The 25,274-nt window shown below is 38.6% G+C and overlaps 1 protein-coding gene across 1 annotated transcript in view; it reads right to left on the bottom strand.

The window, feature by feature from the left end:
* Window positions 1–233: 233 nt before the first annotated feature.
* LOC138143470 (NACHT, LRR and PYD domains-containing protein 12-like) overlaps window positions 234–25,274 on the bottom strand; it is a 62,164-nt gene continuing 37,123 nt past the window's right edge. Inside the window, exons 7-9 of the mRNA XM_069064742.1 lie at window positions 9,541–9,705; window positions 5,070–5,240; window positions 234–1,648 (exon numbers count right to left, since the gene is read on the bottom strand). Of these exons, the coding sequence (XP_068920843.1) occupies window positions 1,522–1,648; window positions 5,070–5,240; window positions 9,541–9,705 (463 nt within the window). The 3' untranslated portion in view covers window positions 234–1,521. The remainder of the gene's footprint in view (window positions 1,649–5,069; window positions 5,241–9,540; window positions 9,706–25,274) is intronic.

Below are 25,274 nucleotides of genomic sequence, written 5' to 3'. Positions count from 1 at the left end.
ATATCTCACTGAAGGAAGCCCAGAAAGCCAGCAGGAAGGGACCATCCCAACACATTGGGAACTGTGGGCAGTCGTGCCTGAGCCTCGGTTTTAGCCCCAGGACAGCCCCAACTAGCAGCGGCTGGAACAGACTTCATGAGAGTAAATCACCAGCAGCTGTAGCAGTTTCCAGACTTCTCAATCCATAAATGCCAAAGACAAAGTAAAAGGTCAGTATGGGTCTTTGTTGGAACAGGGAGGGACAGAAGAGCCTGGTCCAGCTGCTAACCTGTGGGTGAGAAGTAGCTGAGGTGCAGTGGCTACAGTCGCTACCACGTGGCTGCTTTTGGAGCTCCTGGCCTGCAGAGTGTAGGGGGACCAAGCAACCATTCAGAGGGTAATCACTCTTGCTTTGACCTGCTTGGATCTGGATCACAGTCCTGCGTGGTGGTCCTGGGGCATGTGATCAAAGGAGCTCCAACTCCTGTCTCATTCCCCTAAAGCTCAATGGGGGCCAGCTGAGGCAAGCACAGCATTATTCTGTCATATTTCCCCCAAGACTTGATGGGGGCAGGGCAAGGCATGCACAGCTTTCAGCTAGCATATTCCCCAAATCCACACTTACTGACCAGTGCTCTCTGGATTTATAGAGAAGCCCACAAAGAAGGCAATTTTCCAGCAATGGCCTCACAAGTTTACATTAACTTTAGCAATATCCTGGTGACTTAGCACAGTGCAAGCACAATAGATTGTTTACAATTAAACTTAAATGTTTACATTATCTCATAATTAAATTTCACTGCGCAAAGTAGAAACTATTTATGACCATGAATCCTGGGAACTATTATCTAAAAAAAGAATAACAAAATCCACCTTACTTACACTATAGGTGCCAGAAAATAGAGAGTATGAAAGGAAAATATCTCAGACAAAAGCAAATTTGGTAACAATAAATTTCAGAGAGTGATTTAGAAAGTAGAGAACAAAGGTGGAGAGAAACTGAGTGAGGGCAAGGCTAGGATGTGAGGAGCTGAGAATGAAATCTACCCTGGGAAGGGGGTTTCCAATTCAGCAGAGTGAATCTGAATCACAATGATAAGAGGAGTGGGAGGCAGGAATTTGCTGCCATAGGAAAAGAGAGGTACTTATCGATCAGAGTATTATATAGATCAGAGAAGAGGTAGGAAGGTCCTTGGGAACAATACTCCAGAGAGCTCTGCAGTGGAGACTTCTAATCTCAGGCCACTTGTGATTTAGGAAGGTGGTTGTTTTCTCCTTCAGTCTTCAGTGGTGGGAGGGGTCTTTTGTGTTTCTTCCTTTTCCAACCCAGGAAAGGTGAATACCAAAAATGTTCCAGAAATTAATGGCAACAAGGAGAGCTCTACAATGCAAGAGGTTTCTAACACCAGGTAGCGCATGGCCTGCACAGTAGGACTTCCTTAGAGATCACCTAATTCATGGCACATTGTGGATAAGAAAATCGATTCTCCTAAAGCTAAAGTGACTTGTTCAAAGTCACTCAGCAAGTGGGCAAATCAAGGTCTACACTGTTTCTTCAGCATCCCAGTCAAAGAATGTTGCTGTAGCCTCAAGGGTGAGAAAAGATATTCTTGATTTTAGACTGGTCAATGCCTTTTTTGATTCGTCACTTAGGCTGTCTTCTGAGACACTGTGAAAACACAAAGAAGTTTTGTTCAATCTTTAGCTGAGTTTCTTTTGTAACCCTAATGCCTATGCCCTCAGACAAGTATCTTCTTCTAGTCACTTCTGCCTCCCGCCCTCCCTTTTTGGTGTCTGTGACTGTGACTCTGATTGTGTGTGTGTGTGTGTGTGTGTACACACACACACAAGAGCAGAGAAATTATTGCAGGATGGTTTTAAAAATCACTTTTGTATCTGCAATGGGTCTAAGATTTGTCTGTCCAGGGTGGAGCCAATATGGTGGAATAGAAGCAGGAACTCATCTGAGCTCCTCTATGAATTCCATCAGTAACCTCTACATAGTGAATCTGAATGGATTTTACAGGGACAGGATCCATTGAGAGACAGAGTGTGGCAGTTTCCCAGTCCAGGAAAGTGCGCACGTAGGACTGGGCAAGGGAAGCACAAAGTGCACAGGGCTGCACCAGCACAGACCTAAGACCAGATCACAGTGGAGTGAGAACAAGCCCCAGCTTCACAGACCTCTCACCATGGTATGGAGGATCAATGGGAACTGGGTAAGAGAAAGCACAGGGCCCGTGGCAACAACAGCAACTTCTCCTGGGGCTATCAGTCCATAACCTGGATATTTAAAATTCACTTTTTAATGGCAAAAAAAATTTGCTCCGGGAGCATGGAGCAAACCCTAGCTGCTCTAATCCCCCTCCCTGACCCTGAAACCCCAGTGTAAAATCCTGAAATAGTGGAAGCAGCAGCAGGCTTGGGAGTCCTAGAGGAAGGGTGTGACTGAAGCTGTGCCAAGCCTGAAGTGAAAGGTGAGAAGAGTCCCAACAAACCCCATCTCAGCTGACCAGTGGGAGATCACAAAGCCCAGTGGGGTGGAGCCAGCAAGCACTGACAACAGAAGTCCAGGTGTGCCTTAACACAATCAAGGAAATCTGCAGACAACAGTGCAGCAGGCCACCAGTTGCTGAGCCTGCCTGAGCTCTTGCCCAGGGGCAGAGAGGCAGAAACCTGAAGTGGCCAGACCACCCCTCACCCACAACTTACTCTGTGAGTCTCAAGGTAACCCAGGGGAAACACTAAGAGTCCTGGCCTTGGCCTCAGGCTAGACACCCAGAGGCTACAGTACACATAGTCAACAACCAGGCCCCTAGCTCCCAGCTTCAGAGCCTCTGTACCCCAGCAGCAGAAATCCACTTTAAAAGCCATAAAATAGGCAATCATAATGGGCAGGAAAGATCTTGTAAAGGGAAGACCAAAGACAATCGAATCTTATTACTGTCAATATGATGAATCATTTTCAGAAGACACCATTGACTCTATATCCACACCTGAGATCACAGAATGAAATGTGAACTATTCTCAAGCCCAAAAAGCATTCTTGAGAGAGCTCAAGAAAGATTTTAAAAGCCAAATTAGAGATAGAAGATAAATTGACCAATTCTTTTAAAATTACATTGGCCAAAATGAAAAAAAATCTCACTGAAAAAAACAAATCCTTAAAAAGTAAAATTTGTGAACTGCAACAGGAGGTTCAAAATCTAACTGGAGAAAATACCTCCCTAAAAATGAACTCTGAACACATGGAAAAGGAGCTTCAAAAATTAACTGAGAAAAATAATTCACTAAAAATTATAATCAGTCAAGTCAAAGCTAATGACTCTATGACGCATCAAGAATCAGTCAAACAAAACATAAAGATAGAGAAATTAGAAGAAAATATAAAATATCTCACTGGAAAAACAACAGACCTGGAGGAAATCTAAGAATTATTGGTTTACCCAAAAGGCATGATGAAAAAAACAGCCTATACAACGTCCTCCAAGAAATTATCAAAGAAAACTATCCTTAGAGGGTAAAATACTTATCGAAAGAATTCACTGGACTCCTCCTGAAAGCAGTCCCAAATTAAAAACTCCAAGAAATATACTAGCCAAATTCCAGGATTATAATAAGTTCAAGGAGAAAATACTGCAAGCAGCCAAGAAAGAAACAATTCAAATATCATGAATCTACAGTCAGGATCACACAGGACCTAGCAGCCTCTACATCAAAAGATTGGAGGGATTGGGATATGATATTTTGTAAGGCAAAAGAGCTTGGACTGCAACCAAAGATCAACTACCTAGCAAAACTGAGCATAATCTTTCAGGCAAGGAGATTCAATGAAACAAGGAATTCCTAGACTTTCCTCATGAAAAAGCCAGAGCCCAATGGAAAATTTGATCTCCAAATACAAGACTCAAGAGAGACGTAAACAAGGAAAACACACACACACACACACACACACACACACACACAACTGTGATTCAATAAGAGCGAACTGTTTACATCCCTATATGGGAAGATGATACCTGTCAATATTCAGATTTATATAATTATCATGACATTTAAAAGGGATATACATAAATAGAGGGTGTGGGTATAAATGAACTAATCCAATGATTTTTAAAAAACCTTATTAAGGAGTACAAAGGGATTGTAATAGGAAAAAAGGAAAGGAGGAGGCAGAAAAGGGTAAATTATACCACACAAAGAGGGATAAAAACAATTTTTAGCATTCATTTTTATAGGATTTTGAATTACAATTTTTTTCTCTCTCCCTCTCCCATTTTTAAAAAACTAAATAAATCTACTGAATTTGTCAGAAGGAAGTGGATGATGGACTATCCTCTTAGCAAACTAACCCTGCAGAAGCCAACAAAGTGAGAAGGGGAAGGCTTCCTTAGCCAGAATTTCCTGCAGAAATGAAAATGTCTTAGAATCAGACTATCAGACAAGCCGACTCTGTTATCCTTCTCCAATTTGCTCATAGGTCTTTTTGTGGTAGTAAAGAAGTGGAAAATAAGAGGGTATCTATAAAATACGGAATGGTCAAACAAGTTATAATAAATATATGTGATGGAATATTGTTGTATTCTAAAAAATTATAAAGGGATGGTTTCAGAGAAATCTGGAAAGACTTCTGTGAACTGATTTAGAGTTAAGTAAGCAAAACCAGAAGATCAATTTGTACAGTGACAACATGTACAAAGACAAACAACCCTGAAAGACTTTAGAACCCTGACCAATAGAATGACCCACCACAATTCCAGAGGACTCATGATAAAACATCATGAGTCAATCAAAATACCCATCTCCTAACAGTGATGGACTCAGGATATATATTGAGACACATAATTTTTTGGAAAATGCTGATATAAAATTTTATTTTGCTTGACTATGTATATTTGTTAGAAGAGTTTTCTTTTTCTCTTTTTTTCAATTTGGCCAGGGGAGGGAAGCAATAGTGTGTGGGAGATATGGTAGATTATTTTTAATTGAAAAAAGAAAGCTTTTTTCCCCTTGCTATTTCCAAATGACATTGCTTCCTTTTGGGTTTTCATGCCTAGAGAACATTGTAGAAAGAGAATTGGGGCACTCACCTCAGTGTTTGTAGTTTAAAATTTTGCATTTCCAAGGCCTCACATAGCAGCTTTATTCCTTCATCACCAAATGAATTATCACTTAAGTCCAAGTGTTTTAGACTCTCATTGATAGAGATAACAAGGAGTAGATCCTGAAGACAAACAGCTGTGAGGCTACACCCAGACATCCTAAAGGACAACAACCAAAGGAAAAATGACAATTTCACTCCTTTTGGAGTCATTCATTTCTTAACTCTGTGGGAAGGAGATCAAACCCACAGCCACTTTATAACCAAAAAGCTAAGAACATATGTTAGACCAAATGTCCCAATTTTTAAAAAAGATTAGCCTAAAATTACAGGCTAATGAGTTTGACTTAGATCTCTGGTAAAATTCTAGAATATTTTAAGGGGATTTCTAGGGAACATGCAAAAAAAGGAAGTGGTGATCACAAAGGGCCAGCACAGGTTCAGGAAAATCTTGCCATAGAAGATATTTTCTTTTTGCCAGTGTTACTGAACTAGGAGGTAAAGGTAGACATGTTTTATAGACATGTCACATCTAGATTTTAGCAAAATGTTTGATAAAACCACATGCTATTCTTCTAGAAAACTTGGAGAAAAGTGAGCTAAACAATAGCAAAATTAGATTCAGAAATGAGTAAATGGCCAGACTGAAAGAGTAATCATTAATGATTCCAGGTCAGTTTGGATGGAGGCCTCCAGGGGATTGCCCTAGAGAGCTGTTCCTGACCCTGTGCTCTTTAACATTTGGATCAATGACTTGGACAGAGATATCTTGTCATTCTTATTAAATGCAAAGATGACACAACACTTGGATGGAAAAAGGACACATTATCAGGATCCAAAAAGATCTTGTCAGGCTAGCATATCGGGCTGAACATACTATGATGATATTTAATAGAAATTAATATAAATTAAAACATGGGTTAAAAACTGACTTTCCAAATAAAATTAAAACAATAATAATAATGATAATAGCATTTTACATAGTTGAAGTCTTCAAAGTGCTTTACATGCCTCATTTGATGATTGGATATAAGACTAAAAAGGTACAGTTAGGCAAGTTTATCTGATATAAAAACAAAAAAATTAAATATAAAGAAAATACACTCTTCCAAAATCACTTCCCAATCCTTCACTCTGACATTCTTTCTTGGCTTACATTTTGTCAAACACATAAGGGGGAAAGATTAACAATGAAGTCAAACCTGATTAAGTCCTTTTTTTAAAACATGATTAGAGGCAGCTTGGTGGTGCAGTGAATAGAGCACTTGCCCTGGAGTCAGGAGGACCTTAGTTCAAATCTGACCTCAGACACTTAACACAAAAAAAACTAGCTGTGTGACCTTGGGCAAGCCACTTAACCCAACTGCCCTCCAAAAAGCAAAAAAAGATTACATTTTAAAGGGTGGCTAGGTGGCACAGTGAGTAGAGCACAGGCCCTGGAGTCAGGAGGACCTGGGTTCAGATCCTGCCTCAGACACTTGACACATACACACAAAAAACTAGCTGTGTGACTTTGGGAAAGTCATTTAACCCTAATTGCCCTACCCTCCCCCCCTCCAAAAAAAAGGCAAAAAAAAAAATACCACTTCATTAGAGGAAAAGATCAAGGATCAGGGATTAATGTCACTTCCCTTTTCTAGCTAATAATGCTCAAGATACTTTGTACTTGACCAATTATTTTCTTTGTCTAAGCCTCTCCCAATAAACACATCTTTCTTCCTCCTGCTAGAATTTCTTGCTATAACATAGTAAACAAAGTTACTAAGTATCTCTGTGCCAAGTAAAGCACTAGGTACTGGGGATAAAAATATACAAAACTACAGGTGTATATTTGTGTAGTACAGTCCCTATCTTCTAAGAGTTTGCATCCTGTCAGGGGAGAAAATGTGTAAGTAGATAAGGATATATAAAGTAGATAAAACTGAATTTTGTGAGGAGGGTACTAATAGCTGGGCAGATCAGGAAAGGCTATGTGGTGAGGGTGATGTCTTAAAGGTGAGAGTCTTAAAGGACAGTAGAATCTCTATGAGGCAGGGATAAGGAGGGAGACTCTATTCCAGGCATAGTGACAAGCCAACATAAAAACAAAGAGATGGGAGATGAACTGCAGTATGTGAACAATAGTAAGGCCACTCTGGCTAGACCACGGAATCTGTGAAGAAAGTAAGGTGTATTTAAATCCAGCCTCAGACACTTAACATTTAATAACCATGTGACCTTGGGAAAGTCACTTAACCCCAAATACCCTGCCTTCTCCTCTCCAAAAAGCAAAAAAAAAAAAAAAAGTAAGGGGTAGGAAGGTTGGAGAGGTGGGTTGATGATTGGTTGTAAAAGGTTTTAAATGCCAAATATAGGATGTCATATTTGGTGCTGGAGGTAATAGGGAACAACTAGAGATTACTGAATAAGGGAATGGAATGGTCAGACTGGGGCTTAAGTAAATCACTTTGGTAGCTTCCACTGTAGAGAATGGATTAGAGAGGGAAAGACCTGAGGTATGGAAACCAATTAATACGTTAGTGAAATAGTGAAGGTAGCAATAAGTATCTCTACTAAGGGAACAGGTATGTCTGATAAAGCAAGAAATATCTCTGATACAGGCCTCATTTATCAAATATATAGAGAACTGAGATAAATTTATAAATATACAAGTCATTCTCCAATTGATAATTAGTCAAAGGATATGAACAGGCAGTTTTAAAAGACATCAAAGTTATCTATACTCATATGAAAAAATACTCTAAATCTAAATTATAAGGAAATGCAAATTTAAAAAACTCTGAAGTACCACCTCATACTCATCAAGTTGGCTAGTATGATCAAAAAGAAAAAAGATAAATGTTATAGCAGATGTGGAAAAACTGGGACACTAATGCACTGTTGGCAGAGTTGTGAATGGATCTAACCATTCTGAAGAGCAATATAGAACTATGCTCAAAAGGTTATAATACTTTACATATTCTTTGATACAGCAATACCACTACTAGGGCTGTATCCCAAAGACATAAAAAAGGGGGACTGGAGGAGAGGATATATTTACACAAAAATATTTATAGCAGTTCTTTTTATGGTGGCTAAGAATTGGAAATTAAGGGGCAGCTAGGTGGTGCAGTGAATAGAGCACTGGCTCTGGAGTCAGGAAGACCTGAGCTCAAATCCAGCCTCCAGACACTTAACACTTACTAGCCATGTGACCTTGGGCAAGTCACTTAACCCCAAATGCCCTGCCTTCCCCCCCAAAAAAAGCAAAAAAAAAAATTGGAAATTAAGATGCCCATCAATTGTGTAATGGCTAAACAAGCTGTGGTATGATTTTGATGGAATATTATTGTGCTATAAGAAATGATGAGCAGGATGATTTCAGAAAAACCTGGAAAGACTTACATGAAATGACACAAAACGAAGTGAGCAGAATCGGGAGGTCTTTATACATATTAACAACGTTGTACAATGAAGAACTGTGAATGACTTAGCTACTCTCAGCAACACAATGATGCAAGGGAATCCCAAAAGGACTCATGATGAAGCACATTATCTGCTTCTGGAGAAAGAACTGTTACTGTCTAAATACAGACTAAAGTATGCTGTTTTTTTCTTTCTTTCCTTCTTTTTCTTTGAGTCTTGTATAAAATGACTAATATGGAAATGTTTTACATGATTATATATGTATAAATTATATCAGATTGAAATCTCAGGGAGATGGGAGGGAAGGAGGGACAGAATGTGGAACTCAAAACTTTCTTTAAATGATTTTTTAAAGTTTTAACATGTAATTGGGGTGAAAGATATAGTATTTTTAAAAGAACAAATAGTGAAGGTGAAAGGTGATGAGGGTCTGAACTAGAAGGGTCATTGTATGCATAGAGATAAGAAAACAGATAAGTGAGACTTTTGGAGGAAGAAATTACAAAATCTAAAAACTGATTATATGTGTGGGGTGAGAAAGTTGAGGCTTCAACAATAACATTGAAATTGCTAACTTAAGTGACTAGAAGGATGGCATCCTCAGCAGAAATAGGGAAGTTCAGAAGAGATATGGGTTTTGTTGAAAAGATAACCAGCTCTATTTAGACATGTTGAATCTGACATGCTTATACGGATATCCGATAGTTTGAAATGTCCAACAGGCAGTTGGTGATGCAGGTCTAGAGCTTGGGAGAGAGACTAGGATATAGATCTTGGAGCCATTCACATCTATATGATAATGGTGGCTGTTAGAGAAAAAGGCAGCACTCCCTGAGCAAATCACTCTTTCCCTGTCACATTACTCCTTAGGGCATAGTGAGAGGAAAAAGGTTCATTTCCCAAAATTAAAATGTGTGAGACTCTGAACCCTAAACCTGGATTGGGCAAACAGTTTCTATTATCCATTCCCCAATTTGTGTTGCTCTCTCTTCCCAAAGCACTCCTGTCCCTGATGCCAAGCAGGAAATCCACAAAGAAAACATATGGTGACTCACCTCAGTTTCTCCAGCTTACAGTTTTTCAACGCCTTACAAAGAAATTTCATTGCTTTCTTGTTAATGACATTTTTAGACAGATCCAAGTATTTCAGACTCTCATTTCCATTGAGAGCAGAAAAGAGATCCCGGTAACATTCAGGGGTAAGTTCAGAAGATACCAAACTATAGGAGAAAACATAATCAGAGGGAAAGTGGTCAATAAAATTTTCCATGATTAATTTACTTCTTGTATTTCCCTGGAAAATGTTAAAAACACATCCATTTTATAATCAACATCTTTTGTCAACCTTTTTCATCCTTTTCAGTGAAATAAATCTATTTTTCAATGTCCTCTCCCAGAGAACAGCATTTTTAGACCACAAATTAGAAGACAAGAATCATCTAAACAATCTGGTATTGGTTAAAAAAAAGTATACCAGAAGCAACTAAACTCAGTAATTAACCTTCAATAAACATGAAAACATCAATTACTCATGGAAAATTCCCTATAAGACAAAAATTACTGGGAAAACTGGAAATCTACAGAAATTAGGTTTAGATGAACATTTACAATATATGCCATAATTAGTTCAAAATGTACATGTGAGCTAACTACTAAAGGTCATAATGTAAAAGATATTAGGGTGAGGAAACTTAGAACTATGAATAAGGGAGAATTCTTGGTGGCAATAAGAAAAAATAGCTCATTTCTATAAGATGAAATTGAACAGTTTCTGTATGAACAGAATTAATGTTATAAGGATAAACACTGGGGGAAAAGTTATTTACAGCAAATCTATGCTCTGGGACTAGTATCCAAGATTTATTTAAAGAGAACTGATAGAATTATATGAGTTAAATCATTCCTCAGTGTGTAAATGGTCAAAGAATATGAACAAACAGCTTTAAAAAAGAGAAATTGCAAGCTTTTGGCAAGCACATATTTGTTATATAGACTACTACAAATTACTACTAAGAGAAATGCAGAGCAAAATAACTTGAGGGAAGTTGGCAAAAATGAAGAAAGATGGTCAAAGTCAATGTTGAAGAATTGTGGAAAGATAGACCAAAATTCTTTGTTGAGGGAACTGGTATGACTGTTATGGAAAGTCAATTTGCAATTATGCTAACAAATGATTAAAATATCTATACCCTTTGATCCTGAGATCCATTGCTAGTTATGTATGCCAAGGAAATCAAACATAGAAATGAAGGTCATTGAAGCATTTTTTTTAATACAGAGAAGGGAAAAGAAGGAAGTTCAGAGACAAACAGAAGAATCCAACATTAGACTCCTATTTTGGGGACAAAAAGGATCAAAGCATGGAACAGGAGGAAGACAGTGAAGTCAGAACTCCTGCACCAAAAGCTTCAAAGGAAAATACGAGCTGGCTATAGGCCATAGAGGACCTTAAAAAGCAGATAAGAGAAGTGGAGGAAAAATTTGGAAGAGAAATGAGAACGAGGCAAGAAAATTATGAAATGAGAGTCAACAGCCTGAGGATAATAACACCTTAAAAAATTGACTAACTAAAATGGCAAAAGAGGTTCAAAAAGACAATGAGGAGAAGAATGCCTTAAAAAGCCAAATTTGCCATATGGAAAACGAATCTCAAAAGCTCAATGAGGAGAATCATTCCTTCAGAATTAGATTGGAGGAAATGGAAGCTAATGACTTTAGGAGAAACCAAGATGCTGTTAAACAGATCCAAACAAATGAAAGAATAGAAGGCAATGTGAAATATCTCATTGGAAAAACCACTGACCTGGAAAACAGATCCAGGAGAGATAATTTAAAAATTATTGGACTACCTGAAAGCCATGATCAAAGAATCTAAAACCATCCTCCAAGAAATTCTCAAGGAAAACTTCCCTGATGTTTTAGAACCAGAGGGCAAAATAGAGGGTGAAAGAATCCACCAATCAACTCCTGAAAAAGATCCCAAAAAGAAAACTCCTAGGAATATTATAGCCAGGTTCTGAAATTCCCAGATCCAGGAGAGAATATTACAAGCAGCCAGGAAGACACAATTTGAATATTGTGGAAACACAATCAGGATAACTCAGGATCTGGCAGCTTCTACACTGAGGGATCGAAGGGCTTGGAATGTGATATTCTGGAGGGCAAAGGAGCTGGGATTAAAACCAAGAATCACCTACCCAGCAAAATTGAGTATCATGTTTCAGGGAAAATATGGTCATTCAGTGGAATAGAGGACTTTCAAGCATTCTTGATGAAAAAACCGGAGTTGAATAGAAAATTTGATATTCAGATACAAGAAGCAAGAGAAGCATGAGAAGGTAAACAGGGAAAAGAAATCATAAGGAACTATCAAAGTTGAACTATTAACATTCCTACCTGGAAAAACAATAATTGTAACTCATGAAACTTTTCTCAGTATGAAAATAGATGAAGGGAATATATATGTGTGTGTAGGGGTGTGTGTGTGTGTGTGTCTATACCAGAGGGTATATGGGCATATGAATACATATGTGAATGTGTGTATATATGTTTACAGGTATACATAGATAGAGGGCAAAGGACCAATTTAACAGGAAGGGATGATACTTAAAAGGTGAAATTAAGAGGTGAGAGAGGAATATAACGAGAGGAGATGGGGAGAGACAGAATGGGGTAAATTATCTCATATAGAAGGGGCAAGGGAAAATGGTTACAATGGAGGGGAAGAAAAGGAAGGTAAAGGGAATGAATGGTCAACCTTATTCTCATTGAATTTGGCTCAGGGAGGGAATGAAATACACACTAAAATGGTATCTCACCCTACAGGAGAGTAGGGAGGAAAGGGATGAGAGGGAGGATGATGGAAAGGAGGGCAGGCTGGGGGGAGGGAAGTTGGAAGCAACCATTTCTGAAAAGGGATGGATCAAAGTAGAGAACAGAACAAGTGGGAGGTGGGATAGGAGGGAGGGAAATGGAGTCAGTCTTTTACAATATATCTATTATGGTAATATTTTGCATTAGCTACACATGTACAACCTATACTGAACTGCTTACCTTCCCAGTAAGGGTGGGTGACAAGGGAGGAAGGGAATGAATCAGGAATTCAAAGTTTTAAAATCAAATGTATATGTATGTATATATACTATCATTAATACTATTATACATGTAATTGGGAAATAAGATATACAGGCATTGGGGTATAGAGATCCACCATGCCCTACTGGAAAAGTCAAAGAGGGTATGGGAGAAGATATGAGAGAGACCAGACTGGAGGAGGGGATATCCTATAGGACTGCTATTTTGGGGCAGTGGGTACGGGAAAAATGGGGAGAAAATTTGTAACTCAAAATCTGGCAGAAATGAATGATGTAAATCAGAAGTTAATAAAACATTTGAAAAAATTAAAAAATATATGTATAACATGACTGTCTGAGAAGGGGAATGAGGATTTTAGGGGTATGTTGGGAAAGGTATATGATATAAAGGCAAAATTGAAGAAAAATTAAATACACTTTTCCAGAGGTACTGTTCATTCCTTCCCCTCTGATTCCAGTTCCTGGCTTATAGTTTGTCAAATACATGATATGCAGGGGGACAATTAACAATCAGGTCACTAAATTAAGTAATTTTTTAAAATATTTACTTAGTTATTTTTAGTTTTCAACATTCACTTCCATAAAGCTTTGAGTTTTAAATTTTCTCCCCCAACTCAAGATGGCATGCATTCTGATATAGGCTATACATATACATTCATATTAAACATATTTTCACATTAGATATGTTGTAGAGAAGAATTAGAACCAATGGGAGAAACCACAAGAAAGTAGAAAAAAGAGAGAGAGAGCAAAGAGCATGCTTCGATCTGCATTCAGACTCAGTTCTTTCTCTGGATGTGGGCAGCATTTTCCATCATGAGTCTTTCGGGGTTGTCTTAGATCCTTGCATTGCTGAGAAGAGCTAAGTCTATCAGTTAGTCATTGTACAATGTTTCTGTTACTGTGTACAATGTTCTCCAACATTTGTCATTTTCCTGCTTTGTCACATTAGCCAATCTGATAGGTGTGATGTGGTATCTCAGAGCTGTTTTGATTTGCATTCCTCTAATCAATAGTGATTTAGAACATTTTTTCATATGACTAGAGATAACTTTAATTTCTTCATCTGAAAATTGCCTCTTCATATCCTTTGAGTATTTTTCAACTGAGGAATGACATGTATTCTTATAAATTTGACTGAGTTCTCTATATATTTTAGAAATAAGGCCTTTCTCAGAGAAACTAGTTGAAAAAATTGTTTACCAGCTTTCTCCTCTTCTAATCTTGGTTGTAGTGACTTTGTTTCTGCAAAAACTTTTCAATATAATCAAAATTGTCCATTTTGCATTTCATAATGTTCTCTATCTCGTTTGGTCATAAATTCTTCCCTTCTCCATAAATCTTAAAAATAATTACTACTTGCTCTCTTAATTTACCTATGATATTAGCCTTTATTTCTAAATTGTATACCCATTTTGACTTTATCTTGACACACAGTGTAAGATCTTGTCTATGACTCTTTTTGGCCATATTATTTTCCAGTTTTCCCAGAAATTTTTGGTTAAGAGTGAGTTCTTATCCCAGAAGCTGGAGTCTTTGGGCTTATCAAAAAGTAGATTACTATAGTCATTGATTACTATGTCTTGTGTGCCTAACCTATTGCACTGATCCACCACTCTATTTCTGAGCCAATACCAAGTAGTTCTGATGATTTCTGCTTTGTAATACAATTTAAGATCTGGTATGGCTAGGTCACTTTCTGTTCCATTTCTTTTCATTAATTCCCTTAATATTTTGGACATTTTTCTCTACCAGATGAATTGTTATTATTTTTTCATACTCTATAAAATCATTTTTTGGTAGTGTGATTGGTATGGCACTAAGTAAATTAAGTAGAATTATCATTTTTATTATATTAGCTCAGCCTACCCATGAACAACTGATATTCTTCAAATTATTTAGATCTGACTTTGTGTGAAAAGTGTTTTGTAATTGTGTTCATATACTTCCTGGGTTTGTCTTAGCAGATTCCCAAATGTGTTATATTCTGTACCATAAGTTCAAATGGAATGTCTCCATCTCTTTCTGTTCGGTTTTATTAGCAATATATAGAAATGCCAGTGATTTATGTGGGTTCATTTTATATCCTGCAACTTAGTTAAAGTTGCTTATTATTTCAAATAGTTTTTTTACCTGATTCTCTAAGTATATCATCTGCAAAGAGTGATAGCTTGGTTTCTTCTTTGTCTATTCTAATTTCTTCAATTTCTTTTCTTTCTCTTATTGCTAAAGCTAACATTTCTAGCATAATAATTGAATAACAGTGGTGATAATGGACATCCTTGTTTCACTACCAATCTTACTGGAAATGCCTCTAGCTTAGCACCATTACATATAGTGCTTGTTGATGGTTTTAGATGGATGCTAATTATCATTTTAAGGAAGACTCCATTTATTCCTATGTTCTCTAATATTTTTAATAGGAATGGGTGTCATAGTTTGTCAAAAGCTTTTTCTGCATCTATTAAGATAATCATATGATTTCTGTGAGGTTTGCTGTTGATATGGTGAATTATGCTGATAATTTTCCTACTACTGAACCAGCTCTGCATTCCTGGTATAAATCCTATCTGGTCATAATGTACTATCCTCGTGATAAGTTGCTATAATCTCTTGGCTAATGTTTTATTTAAAAATTGTGAAGCTATATGCATTAAGGAAATTGGTCTATAATTTTCTTTCTCTGTGTTAGTTCTTCCCAGTTCAGGTATCAGCACCATACTCATATCATAAGAATTTGGTACGACTCCTTCCGTGCCTATTTTCTTGAATTGTTTATATAGTATTGGATTAATTTTTCTTTAAATGTTTGCTAGAATTCCCTGATAAATCCATCTGGTCCTGGAGATTTTTTCCTAGGGAGTTCATTGATGACTTATTCAATTTCTTTTGCTGAAATGGGGTTATTGAAGTATTTTATTTCCTCTTCTGTTAATCTGGGGTATTTTATTTTATTGTTTTGCTTTTTGTAGGGAGTAGGGCAGGGCAAGTGGGGTTAAGTGACTTGCCCAAGGTTAAGCGTTGCCAAGTGTTAAGTGTCTGAGGTCAAATTTGAACTCAGGTCCTCCTGACTCCAGGGCCAGTACTCTACTCATTGTGCCACTTAGCCACTCTGACAATTTATATTTTTGTAAATATTCATCCATTTCATTAAGATTGTCAAATTGGCATACAGTTGAGCAAAATAGTGCCTAATTATTGTTTTAGTTTCCTCTTCATTGGTGGTGAGTTCACCCTTTTCATTTTTTATACTGATCATTGTCTTTTCTTTTTTTAATCAAATTAACCAAATGTTTATCAATTTTATTGGAGTTTTTTCCACAAAACTAGCTCTAGTTCAATATTTTCTTTAATTTTAATTTTATTAATCTTTACTTTGGTCTTCAGAATTTCTAATTTGGTATTTAATTGGTTATTTTTATTTTGCTCTTTTTCTAACTTTTTTGGTTGCAAGCCCAATTTACTGATCTCCTCTTTCTCCACTTTATTCAGGTATGCATTGAGAAATATAAAATTCCCCCTAAGAATCACTTTGGCTGTACCCCATAAGTTTTGGTATTTTGTCTCATTATTGTCATTCTCTTGGATAAAGTTATTGTTACTATGATTTGTTGTTTGACCCATTCATTCTTTAGGATTAGAATATTTAGTTTCCAATTAATTTTTAGTCTATCTTTCCGTGGCCCTTTATTACATGTAATTTTTATTATATCATGGTCTGAAAAGGATGGATTTAATATTTCTGCCTTTCTGCATTGTATTATGAGGTGTTTATGCTGTAGTACATGGTCAGTTTTTTAATAGGTGTCATGTACTAGTGAAAGAAAAGCATATTCCTTTCTGTCCTCATTCAGTTTTCTCCAGAGGTCTACCAAATCTAACTTTTCTAAGATTGTATTCACCTCCTTAATTTCTTTCTTGTTTACTTTGTGTTTAGATTTATCTAGTTCTTAGAGGGGCAGGTTGAGGTCCACCACTGGTATAGTTTTGATGAATATTTCTTCCTGTAACTCACTTAACTTCTCCTCTAAGAATTTGTATGCTCTACCACTGATGCATATATGTTTAGTATTGATATTACTTCATTGTCTATGGTACCTTTTAGCAGGATGTAATTTCCATCCTTATCCATTGTAATTTATTTTTTTTGCTTTTGCTTTATCTGAGATCAGGATTGCTACCCCTGTTTTGTTTTTTTTTTTACTTCCGTTGAAGCATAATATACTCTGTTCTCTCTTCTTTCTCCCTTTTCTTCCTCACCTGAGTTTTCCTTCTGATCACCACCTCCCTCAATTTGCCCTCCCTTCTATCAGCCCCCTCCCTTTTCTTTCTCCTTTCCTACTACTTCTGCCCTCCCTTCTATTGACCCCTTTCTTTTTATTCCCCCTTTTCCCTCCTACTTTCTATAGGGTAAGATAAATTTCTATACCCAATTGAGCATGCATGATATTCATTCTCGGAGCCAAATCCAATGAGTAAGGTCCAAACAATACTCCCCTCCCTCCCTTCTTTCCCTCTACTGTAATAGGTCTTTGTATCTCTTCATATGATGTAATTTACCCTTTTCTGCCTCCTTTCCTCTTCTCTAAGTATAGTACTTTTTTTTACCCCTTAATTAATTTTTAACCATCACATCAAAATCAACTTATACCCATACCCTCTGTCTATGCACACCCCTTTTAAGTTCTCAAGAATTACAAGTATCAACTTCCCATGTAGGGATGTAAACATTTTACCCTCATTGAATAACATTTTTTTCTTTCCTATTTACCTTTTTATGCTACTCTGGTATCTTATGTTTGAAGATCTAATTTTCTGTTGAGCTCTGGCCTTTTTATCAGGAAGGTTTTGAAGTCCCCTATTTCATTGAATATCCATCTCCTCCCCTGAAAGATGTTTAATTTTGATGGGTAGTTGATCCTTGGTTGTAATCCAAGCTCCTTTAACTTCTGAAATATTATATTCCAAGTCCTTTGATCCTTTAATGTTGAAGCTGCTAAATTCTGTGTAATCCTGACTGTGGTTCCATTATGTTTAATTTGGTTCTTTCTGCTGTTTGCTATATTTTCTCCTTGACCTGATAATTCAGGAATTTGGCTACAATATTCCTTTGACTTTTTATTTTTGGATCTCTTTAAGGAGGTGATCAGTGGATTCTTTCATTGACTATTTTATCCTCTGGTTCTTCGGATCTCAGAGTAATTTTCCTTGATAATTTCTTGAAAGATGCCTTCCAGACTCTTTATTTGATCATGGCTTTCAGGTAGACCAATAATTCTCAAATTACCTCCCCTCGACCTATTTTCCAAGGCAGTTGTTTTTCCAATGAGGTATTTTACATTTTCTTCTATTTTTTCATTCTTTTGATTTTGCTTGACTGTTTCTTGATGTTTCATAGAGTCATTAACTTCCACCTGCCCAATTCTAATTTTTAACAAATTGTTTTCTTCAGATAGCTTTTATATCACCTTTTCAATTTGGCCAGTTCTACTTTATAAGGAGTTGTTTTCTTCAGTGGTCTAGTTTTCCATTTGAACAATTATATTTTTTTAATTTTTAAAATTTATTTTTTAGTTTTCAATATTCACTTCCACAAGATTTTGAGTTCCAAATATTCTCCCCATCACTCCCCTCCCCCACTCCAAGATATTATACATTCTGATTACCCCTTTCCCCAATCTGACCTCCCTTCTAACAACATCCAAACCCCCTTTGCTTATCCCCTTCCCTTCTATGTATGACACGATAGATTTCTATATGCCATTCCCTGTATATCTTATTTCCCAGTTGCACATAAATACAATTTTTAACATTTGTTTTTAAAATTGAGTTCCACATTCTGTCCCTTCCTCCATACCCACCCACCCTCATTGAGAAAGCAAGCAATTCAATATACACCATATATGCACAGTCATGCAAAACACTTCTGTAATAGTCATGCTGTAAAAGACTAAATATATTTCCCTCCATCCTATCCCACCCCACCCCATCTAATCTATTCTCTCCATTGACCACATTTTTCCTAAAAAAGTTTTTGCTTCTTCCCTCCCCCCATTAGCCATGCCTTCCATCATCCCCTCCTCTCTTATCACTTTCCCCCTTCCCTGCTGCTTTCCTATAGGGTAAGATAGATTTGCATACCCAATTGAGTATGTATGTTATTCCCTCCTCAAGTCAAATCCAATAAGAGTAAGGTTCACTCATTCCCTTTCACCTCACCTTCACTGTAAATGCTTTTAATTTTTACCTGTTTTATGTGAGATAATTTACCCCATTTTACTTCTCCCTTTCTCACCCCTTAATTTTATTTTTAGATATTATCCCTTCATATTCAACTCCCCAGTGCCTTGTGTGTGTATGTGTGTATATGTATATATACACATATATGTGTGTATACATATGTGTGTGTATTCCCTCCAACTATCGTAATACTGAGAAAGGTCTCATGAGTTACAAATATCATCTTCCCATGTAGGAATATAAAAAGTTCAGCTTTAATAAATACCTTATGATTCCTTTCTCCTATTTACCTTTTCATATTTCTCTTGAGTCTTATATTTGAAAGTCAAATTTTCTCTTCTGCACTGGTCTTTTCATCAAGAATGCTTAAGAGTCCTCTCTTTCACTGAATGTCCATATTTTCCCCTGAAGTATTATACTCACTTTTGCTAGGCAGGTAATACTGGGTAGGTTGCAATCTTTGCTCCTTTGCCCTCTGGAATATTGTATTCCAGGTTCTCCAAATCTTTAACATAGAAGCTGTTAAATCTTGTGTTATTCTGACTGTGGCTCCACAATACTTGAATTGTTTCTTTTTTGGCTGCTTGCAATATTTTCTCCTTGACCTGCAAACACTGGAATTTGGCTACAATACTCATAGGAGATTTCTTTTTGGAATCTCTTTCAGATGATAGGTGGATTCTTTCAATTTCTATTTTACCCTCTGGTTCTAGAGTATCAGGGCAGTTTTCTTTGATGATTTCTTGAAAGATCATGACTAGGTTTTTTGATCATGGCTTTCAGATAGTCCAATAATTTTTTTAAATTCTCCGTCCTGGATCTATTTTCCAGGTCAGCTGTTTTTCCAATGAATTTCACAATGTCTTCTTTTTTTTTTAATTCTTTTGAACCTGTTCTATAATATCTTGATTTCTCAGAAAGTCATTACCTTCGAGTTGCTCCATTTTAATTTTTATTCTTTTTGGAGGGGGGAAGGTAGGGTAATTGGGGTTAAGTGACTAGCCCAAGGTCACACAGCTAGTTTTTGTGTTAAGTATCTGAGACTGGATTTGAACTCGGGTCCTCCTGACTCCGGGGCCGTGAGCTCTATTCACTGCGCCACCTACCTGCCCCTAATGCACCACCTACCTGCTGAACTGCGCCCCCAGATGCCACACTGTTCCACCTAGCTGCCCCTCCATTTTAATTTTTAAGGAATTATTTTCTGCAGTGAGCTTTTGGACCTCTTTTTCCATTTGGCCAATGGAAAAAAATGGCCAATTTTTAAGGCATTCTTCTCCTCGGATTTTTGGACCTCTTTTGCCATTTGGGTTAGTCTATTTTTCAAGGTATCATTTTCTTCAGTATTTTCTAGGGTCTCCTCTAGCAAACTGTTGACTCATTTTTCATGATCTCCTTGAATTACTCTCATTTCTAGTCCCAATTTTTCTGCTACTTCTCTTACTTGATTTTCAAAATCCTTTCTGAGTTCTTCCACATCCTGCAACCAATTCATATTTTTCTTGAAGGCTTTGGATGTAGGGGATTTGACTTTGTTGTCTTCTTCTGGTCATATATTTTTATCTTCTTTGTCACCAGAGTAAGAATCTATAGTCTGAGGTTTTTTTTTACACTGTTTGCTCATTTTCCCAGTCAATTACTTAACATTTTAACTCTTTATTAAGTTAGGATTCTGCTTCCAGTGGAGTCTACTGTCTCAAGTTTCAGGGATTTTGTGCAGTTGTTTTCATAGATACTTCTACAGACCTGTAAATTTTCAGTTCTTCTAAGGGGTATGATCAAAGGAGAGGTGTTTACTCCTCTCCTAGCCTGTGCTCTGGTCTGTGAGTAGCCACAAGCACTCTTTTCTACCTTGGAAGAGTCCCTCTCCACTAACACCACAAGCTCCAACACACCAGCATTCCTCCTCACCCCAGGACCACCACCCAAGCCTGCAACCCAGATCCAAGCATGCTCAAAGCAAGAGAATTCCACCTCAGTGCCAGCAAAGAGATCCCTGCAATCCCCCTCTAATCAGTCACTTGATCCTCACACTGTCTGTGGGCTGAGAGTGCTGGAAGCAGCCACTGTCACCTCCACCACCCTGGGGCTATTATCTCACCAAGCTCCTCTCTCTGTCCTGGGACTGGGGCTAGACAGTGCTCTTCTCTCACCCCTGTCCCACAACCCTTTCTGACTGATCCTCCAAAGTTTTCTTTGATGTTTGTGGGTTGAGAAGTGGAAATCACCACACCTGCCAGGGATTCAGTCCCCTGAGGCCCACTCTGGCTCCATCTGTGCCAGCATGGACCTCACTGGACTGAGCTCTTCTCTCAGACTGGTGCAATAGATCTTTCCTGTCAACCTTCCAAGTTGTCGGGCTGGAAAATTGTTTCACTCTGTCATTTTATGGGTTCTGCTGCTCTAGAATTTATCTGGTCATTTTTTACAGGTATTTGGAGAGGTTTGGGGGAAAGAAAGTGCAAGAAAATCACTGTTTTTATTCTTCCATCTTGGCTCCACCCTGTCAATTATATTTTTTTTAGGGAATTGTTTTTCTAAAGTCAATTTTTCTCCTTCCTTTTCCAACTGTTGACTGTCTCTTGCATATCTCTCATTTCTTTTCCCAATTTTCCTTCTACCTCTTTTATTTGACTTTTAAAATCCTTCTTGAGCTCTTCCAGAAGGCTTTTTGGGCTTGAGATCAGTTTATATTTGAACCCTTTGAACATTTGGATGTTAAGTATATGGACAATGCTGTCCTCTCCTGAATTTGTATTTTAATTTTTATTGTCTCCATAGAAAGAATCTTTGGTCAGTGTCCATTTTTGCTTTTTGATCATATTTTCCTAATTCCTGGCTTTTAAAGTTGATCTCTCCTGCTAGAGCACAGGAGGCCATGTCTTAAGCTTCTGGTGCTGGGGACCAGGAGACAGGTCACTGGTTTTGTGTGCTGGAACCTCAGGTGCTGGCAGCTGAAGGATATAGGGGCCTAGCAGCATACCAGGGGCCTGAGCTGGGTTCCTAGTGGTGGTGGCTGGAATTTGCTGAGGTCAGCTGGGGTTTTTCTGCATTCCCCAGGGCTACATTGAACCTTGTAAGGTCAGGGGAGAAGGGTATCTGGCCTCTGCAGGAAATCTGCCCACCCAGGGCTGTGCTGAAACATGTGGGGTTTGCCTGCTGGAAGACACCTGCCCACCTGGAGCTGTACTGAACCATGGGGAGGATCAGTTGCTGGAGGTCATCTACCCATCAGCACACCTAGTAGTTCTCCAAAATGGAGTCTGCCAGTTCCCTCTGTTGTGCCAAGACACACGGTGGGGGTTTGTGGTGTTGGCACTTGCTTCCTCCACCACCCTGAGGCTCAGGATCTCCCACTGGTTTTCTGAAGTGGGGTTTGCTGCTGGTTTGCCAGAATGCCTCCTGTCCTGCACTACACTCCCCTTACTCCAGAGAGAAAGGGACCTTTCCTGTTGATCCCCCAAGAATCCTGGGCAAATAGAATACTCCACCTCGTTTTTCTGCTAGCTCCACAGTTCCAGGATTGTTCCTGGGGTTATATTTTCTCAATTTTTAAAGGTCAATAAGGGAGAGGGAGAACAATTTCTTACTCTTCCATCTTGGCTCCTAGATATCATCATTAGATATTTTTATGAACAATACTGAAGAAATCATGGATTAATTTCAACTCTTTTTTTCTAATGAATAATACCCAAGATTTTTTGCATTTGGCTGAGGAAGCATTGCGTGTATATACAGTCACTATTCATAAGATCAGATGTGTGCAGAAAGTATTTCAAGTCTAGGCAACAGGGCAAGAATTGAGGAGTAACTAGAAGTCAAATTCACACACACATTCATACATTTCTCAAAAAGCAGTTGAGGGCACCTCTCATTTGCATGAGAGCTTTGGAAGAAACCTGCAGATGATATAGTATTATCTAAAACAACACAAGTTGATCATAAAACTTCACTGAATGCTGAGAAAAGGTGGGTAACCCAGAAAAAGGCAAGAAAGACTTCAGAAAGCTAAATCAGCACTCAAGAGTCCAAGAAATTGGGCCTTCCATATTCAACTTCCATATTCAACATAACTCTTAGGAAGTTTGCCCAGGCAGTAACCATATGAATGATGTATGTAAGTGTAAGGGTTATGGGATTTAAAGATCTTCCATGCCCCATTGGACTTGCTGATGTAGCAGGAAGGGGCAGAGAAAGAGGAAGCAGAAGCCAAGCTAGAGTTCCTGCAGTGGCTAGCAATGGTGGAGACGGCGGCAGCAGCAGCAGAGGCAGCGGCAGCGCGAACCCCTTTTTGAGTCAGCCAGAATTTCTGCTAAGGACTCGTGCTAAGGACTGCCAGGGGCCAGAGCTGCTGGGAGCATGCTTCCTGAACGCTGGATGGTTGTTGTGAGTGGGGAGAGGAGGACCTTTGCCTGAGGTAGCCTGTTCTGTTTTAAAGGCTTGAGAATGTGGGTGCTTTCTACTTTATCTGCCTTTACCAACTTGATAACTACTCTGATGGCTTTGACTTTCTGGTTTTGGGACTCAGTCTTTTGGTATTTTAATAAATTTTCTAGCTTATTCCCCCATATAGCAAGCCTGATATATTTTGTGATGGATAATTACATCAGTATATCTGTAATTTCTGCAGGCATTGTGAATATTGCATTGCTGAAACATTTGGCAACCAGGATGGGATCACAAAATGTCAGGCCTCTATTTGGAAGCAGTGGGGCTTTAGAGGGAGAAATGGCTATTCCGGGATGGGAGGATTTGCCTTATACCTCTCTAGCCAGAGAATGGGCCAAAAGCACAGGGCCCTATGAAAACTGGGAACCAAGGTTAAAGAGGGAGAACCTGCAGATTTGGAAAGATGTTTGCAAGGAATACCCATAGCACCAGGCAAAGAACTGGCAGGAGTGTGCAGGAGAGGCTGGGTGCTGCTAACAAGTTATCGTCTTATGTGTAAAAGTAGGTATAAGCTGCTGGAAGAAAGAGCTCAGATGGCTAGGGAGTCAGCTGGTTTGCCTGAGGATTCTTCTGTGTCACAGCATTCAGAAGAGCAAACTGGAGGGACTCATGTGGTCCAGGAGCAAGCTACTGTTCATATAGCTAAAAGGAAGCAAAAAACTAGCAGAAGGAATGTGCATGCAGCTTTTGTACAGGCTGGGCAGAGTTGCCCTGACAGCTTCCAGGAAAATGTGTGTGAGGAGAATGGAGCAAGGTTAGATGAGGAGTCTTCTAATGTAGAAGCTCTCCCCATACGAAGAAGAAGACAGGAGAACCCCCGGGGCAAAACAGAGTCCAGGGAGATAATTGAAGATTTCACTCAACAGGAGACCACTGATATATTGAGTAGATTCACCCAAAGAATGGGGGAGTCTTTAGCATCTTGGATAGTAAGAATCACTGATGAAGGCCCCGGAGGAATAACACTGGACAACGAGGACTGCTTAAAATTCATAAGTATCAGTCAGAATGCTTTTGTACACCTTTAGGGATCGCCATATGCAAGGAGGTAACAACAAAACTAATCTGCTAGCTTTAGCTGCAGAGGCATGCAAAAAGCAATATCGTACTGAATCTATGTGGCCTAGGGGAGACAGACCCTGGTACTCACTTAGAGACTGTATGAGAAAGCTAAAGGAGGAAGTAATCCACCGCTATCATGATTGGAGATGCAAATGCATATTATGATACCCCCCTGTATCAGCAATGCCATATTCACAATGCCTATAGAGATTACAAATATGCTGATATAATTATCCATTACAAAATACATCATGTTTGCCATATGAGGAAATAAACTAGAAAATTTATTAAGATACCAAAAGACTGAGTCCCAAAACAAGAAAGTGAAAGCCATCAGAGTAGTTATGATATTGGCACAGGTAGATAAAGTAGAAAGCACCCACATTTTCAAGCCTTTAAAACAGAACAGGCTACCTCAGGCAAAGGTCCTCCTCTCCCCACTCACAGCAACCACCCAGCGTCCTGGAAGCACGCTCCCAGCAGCTCTGGCCCCCGGCAGTCCTCAGCAGGAGTCCTTAGCAGAAAGTCCTTAGCAGTCCTAACTCAAAAAGGGCTTTGCGCTGCCACTGCCTCTGCTGCTGCCACCGTCACCACCACCGCCAGCCACCGCAGGAACGCTAGCTTGGCTTCCGCTTCCTCTTGCTCCGCCCCTTCCTGCTACATCAGCAAGTCCAACGGGGCATGGAAGATCTTTAAATCCCATAACCCTTACATTCGGCCCCAAGATCTTTCATGTCCCTTACTTGACAAAAATACAGTAGGAATAACTGGTGTCAACAAAATTTCACAACAATATAACAAGAATAGCACACAATAAACACAGAAAACCATATTTTAGGGTGGCGCTTGAGCACAAGCTCCCCATCATTCCCCCCACCCCGAACAAATGGGGCCCCAAAATCTTGTGGTAAGGGGTGAAGATCTCTTCTTCTATGGCTACTTGC

The sequence above is a fragment of the Petaurus breviceps genome, unplaced genomic scaffold (genome assembly GCF_028583685.1).
Source record: "Petaurus breviceps papuanus isolate PSGF00001 unplaced genomic scaffold, PetGlider_PUasm1.0 90639, whole genome shotgun sequence".
In the NCBI taxonomy this organism is placed as follows: domain Eukaryota; kingdom Metazoa; phylum Chordata; class Mammalia; order Diprotodontia; family Petauridae; genus Petaurus; species Petaurus breviceps.
This window is presented reverse-complemented; position numbering and strand designations above follow the sequence as displayed.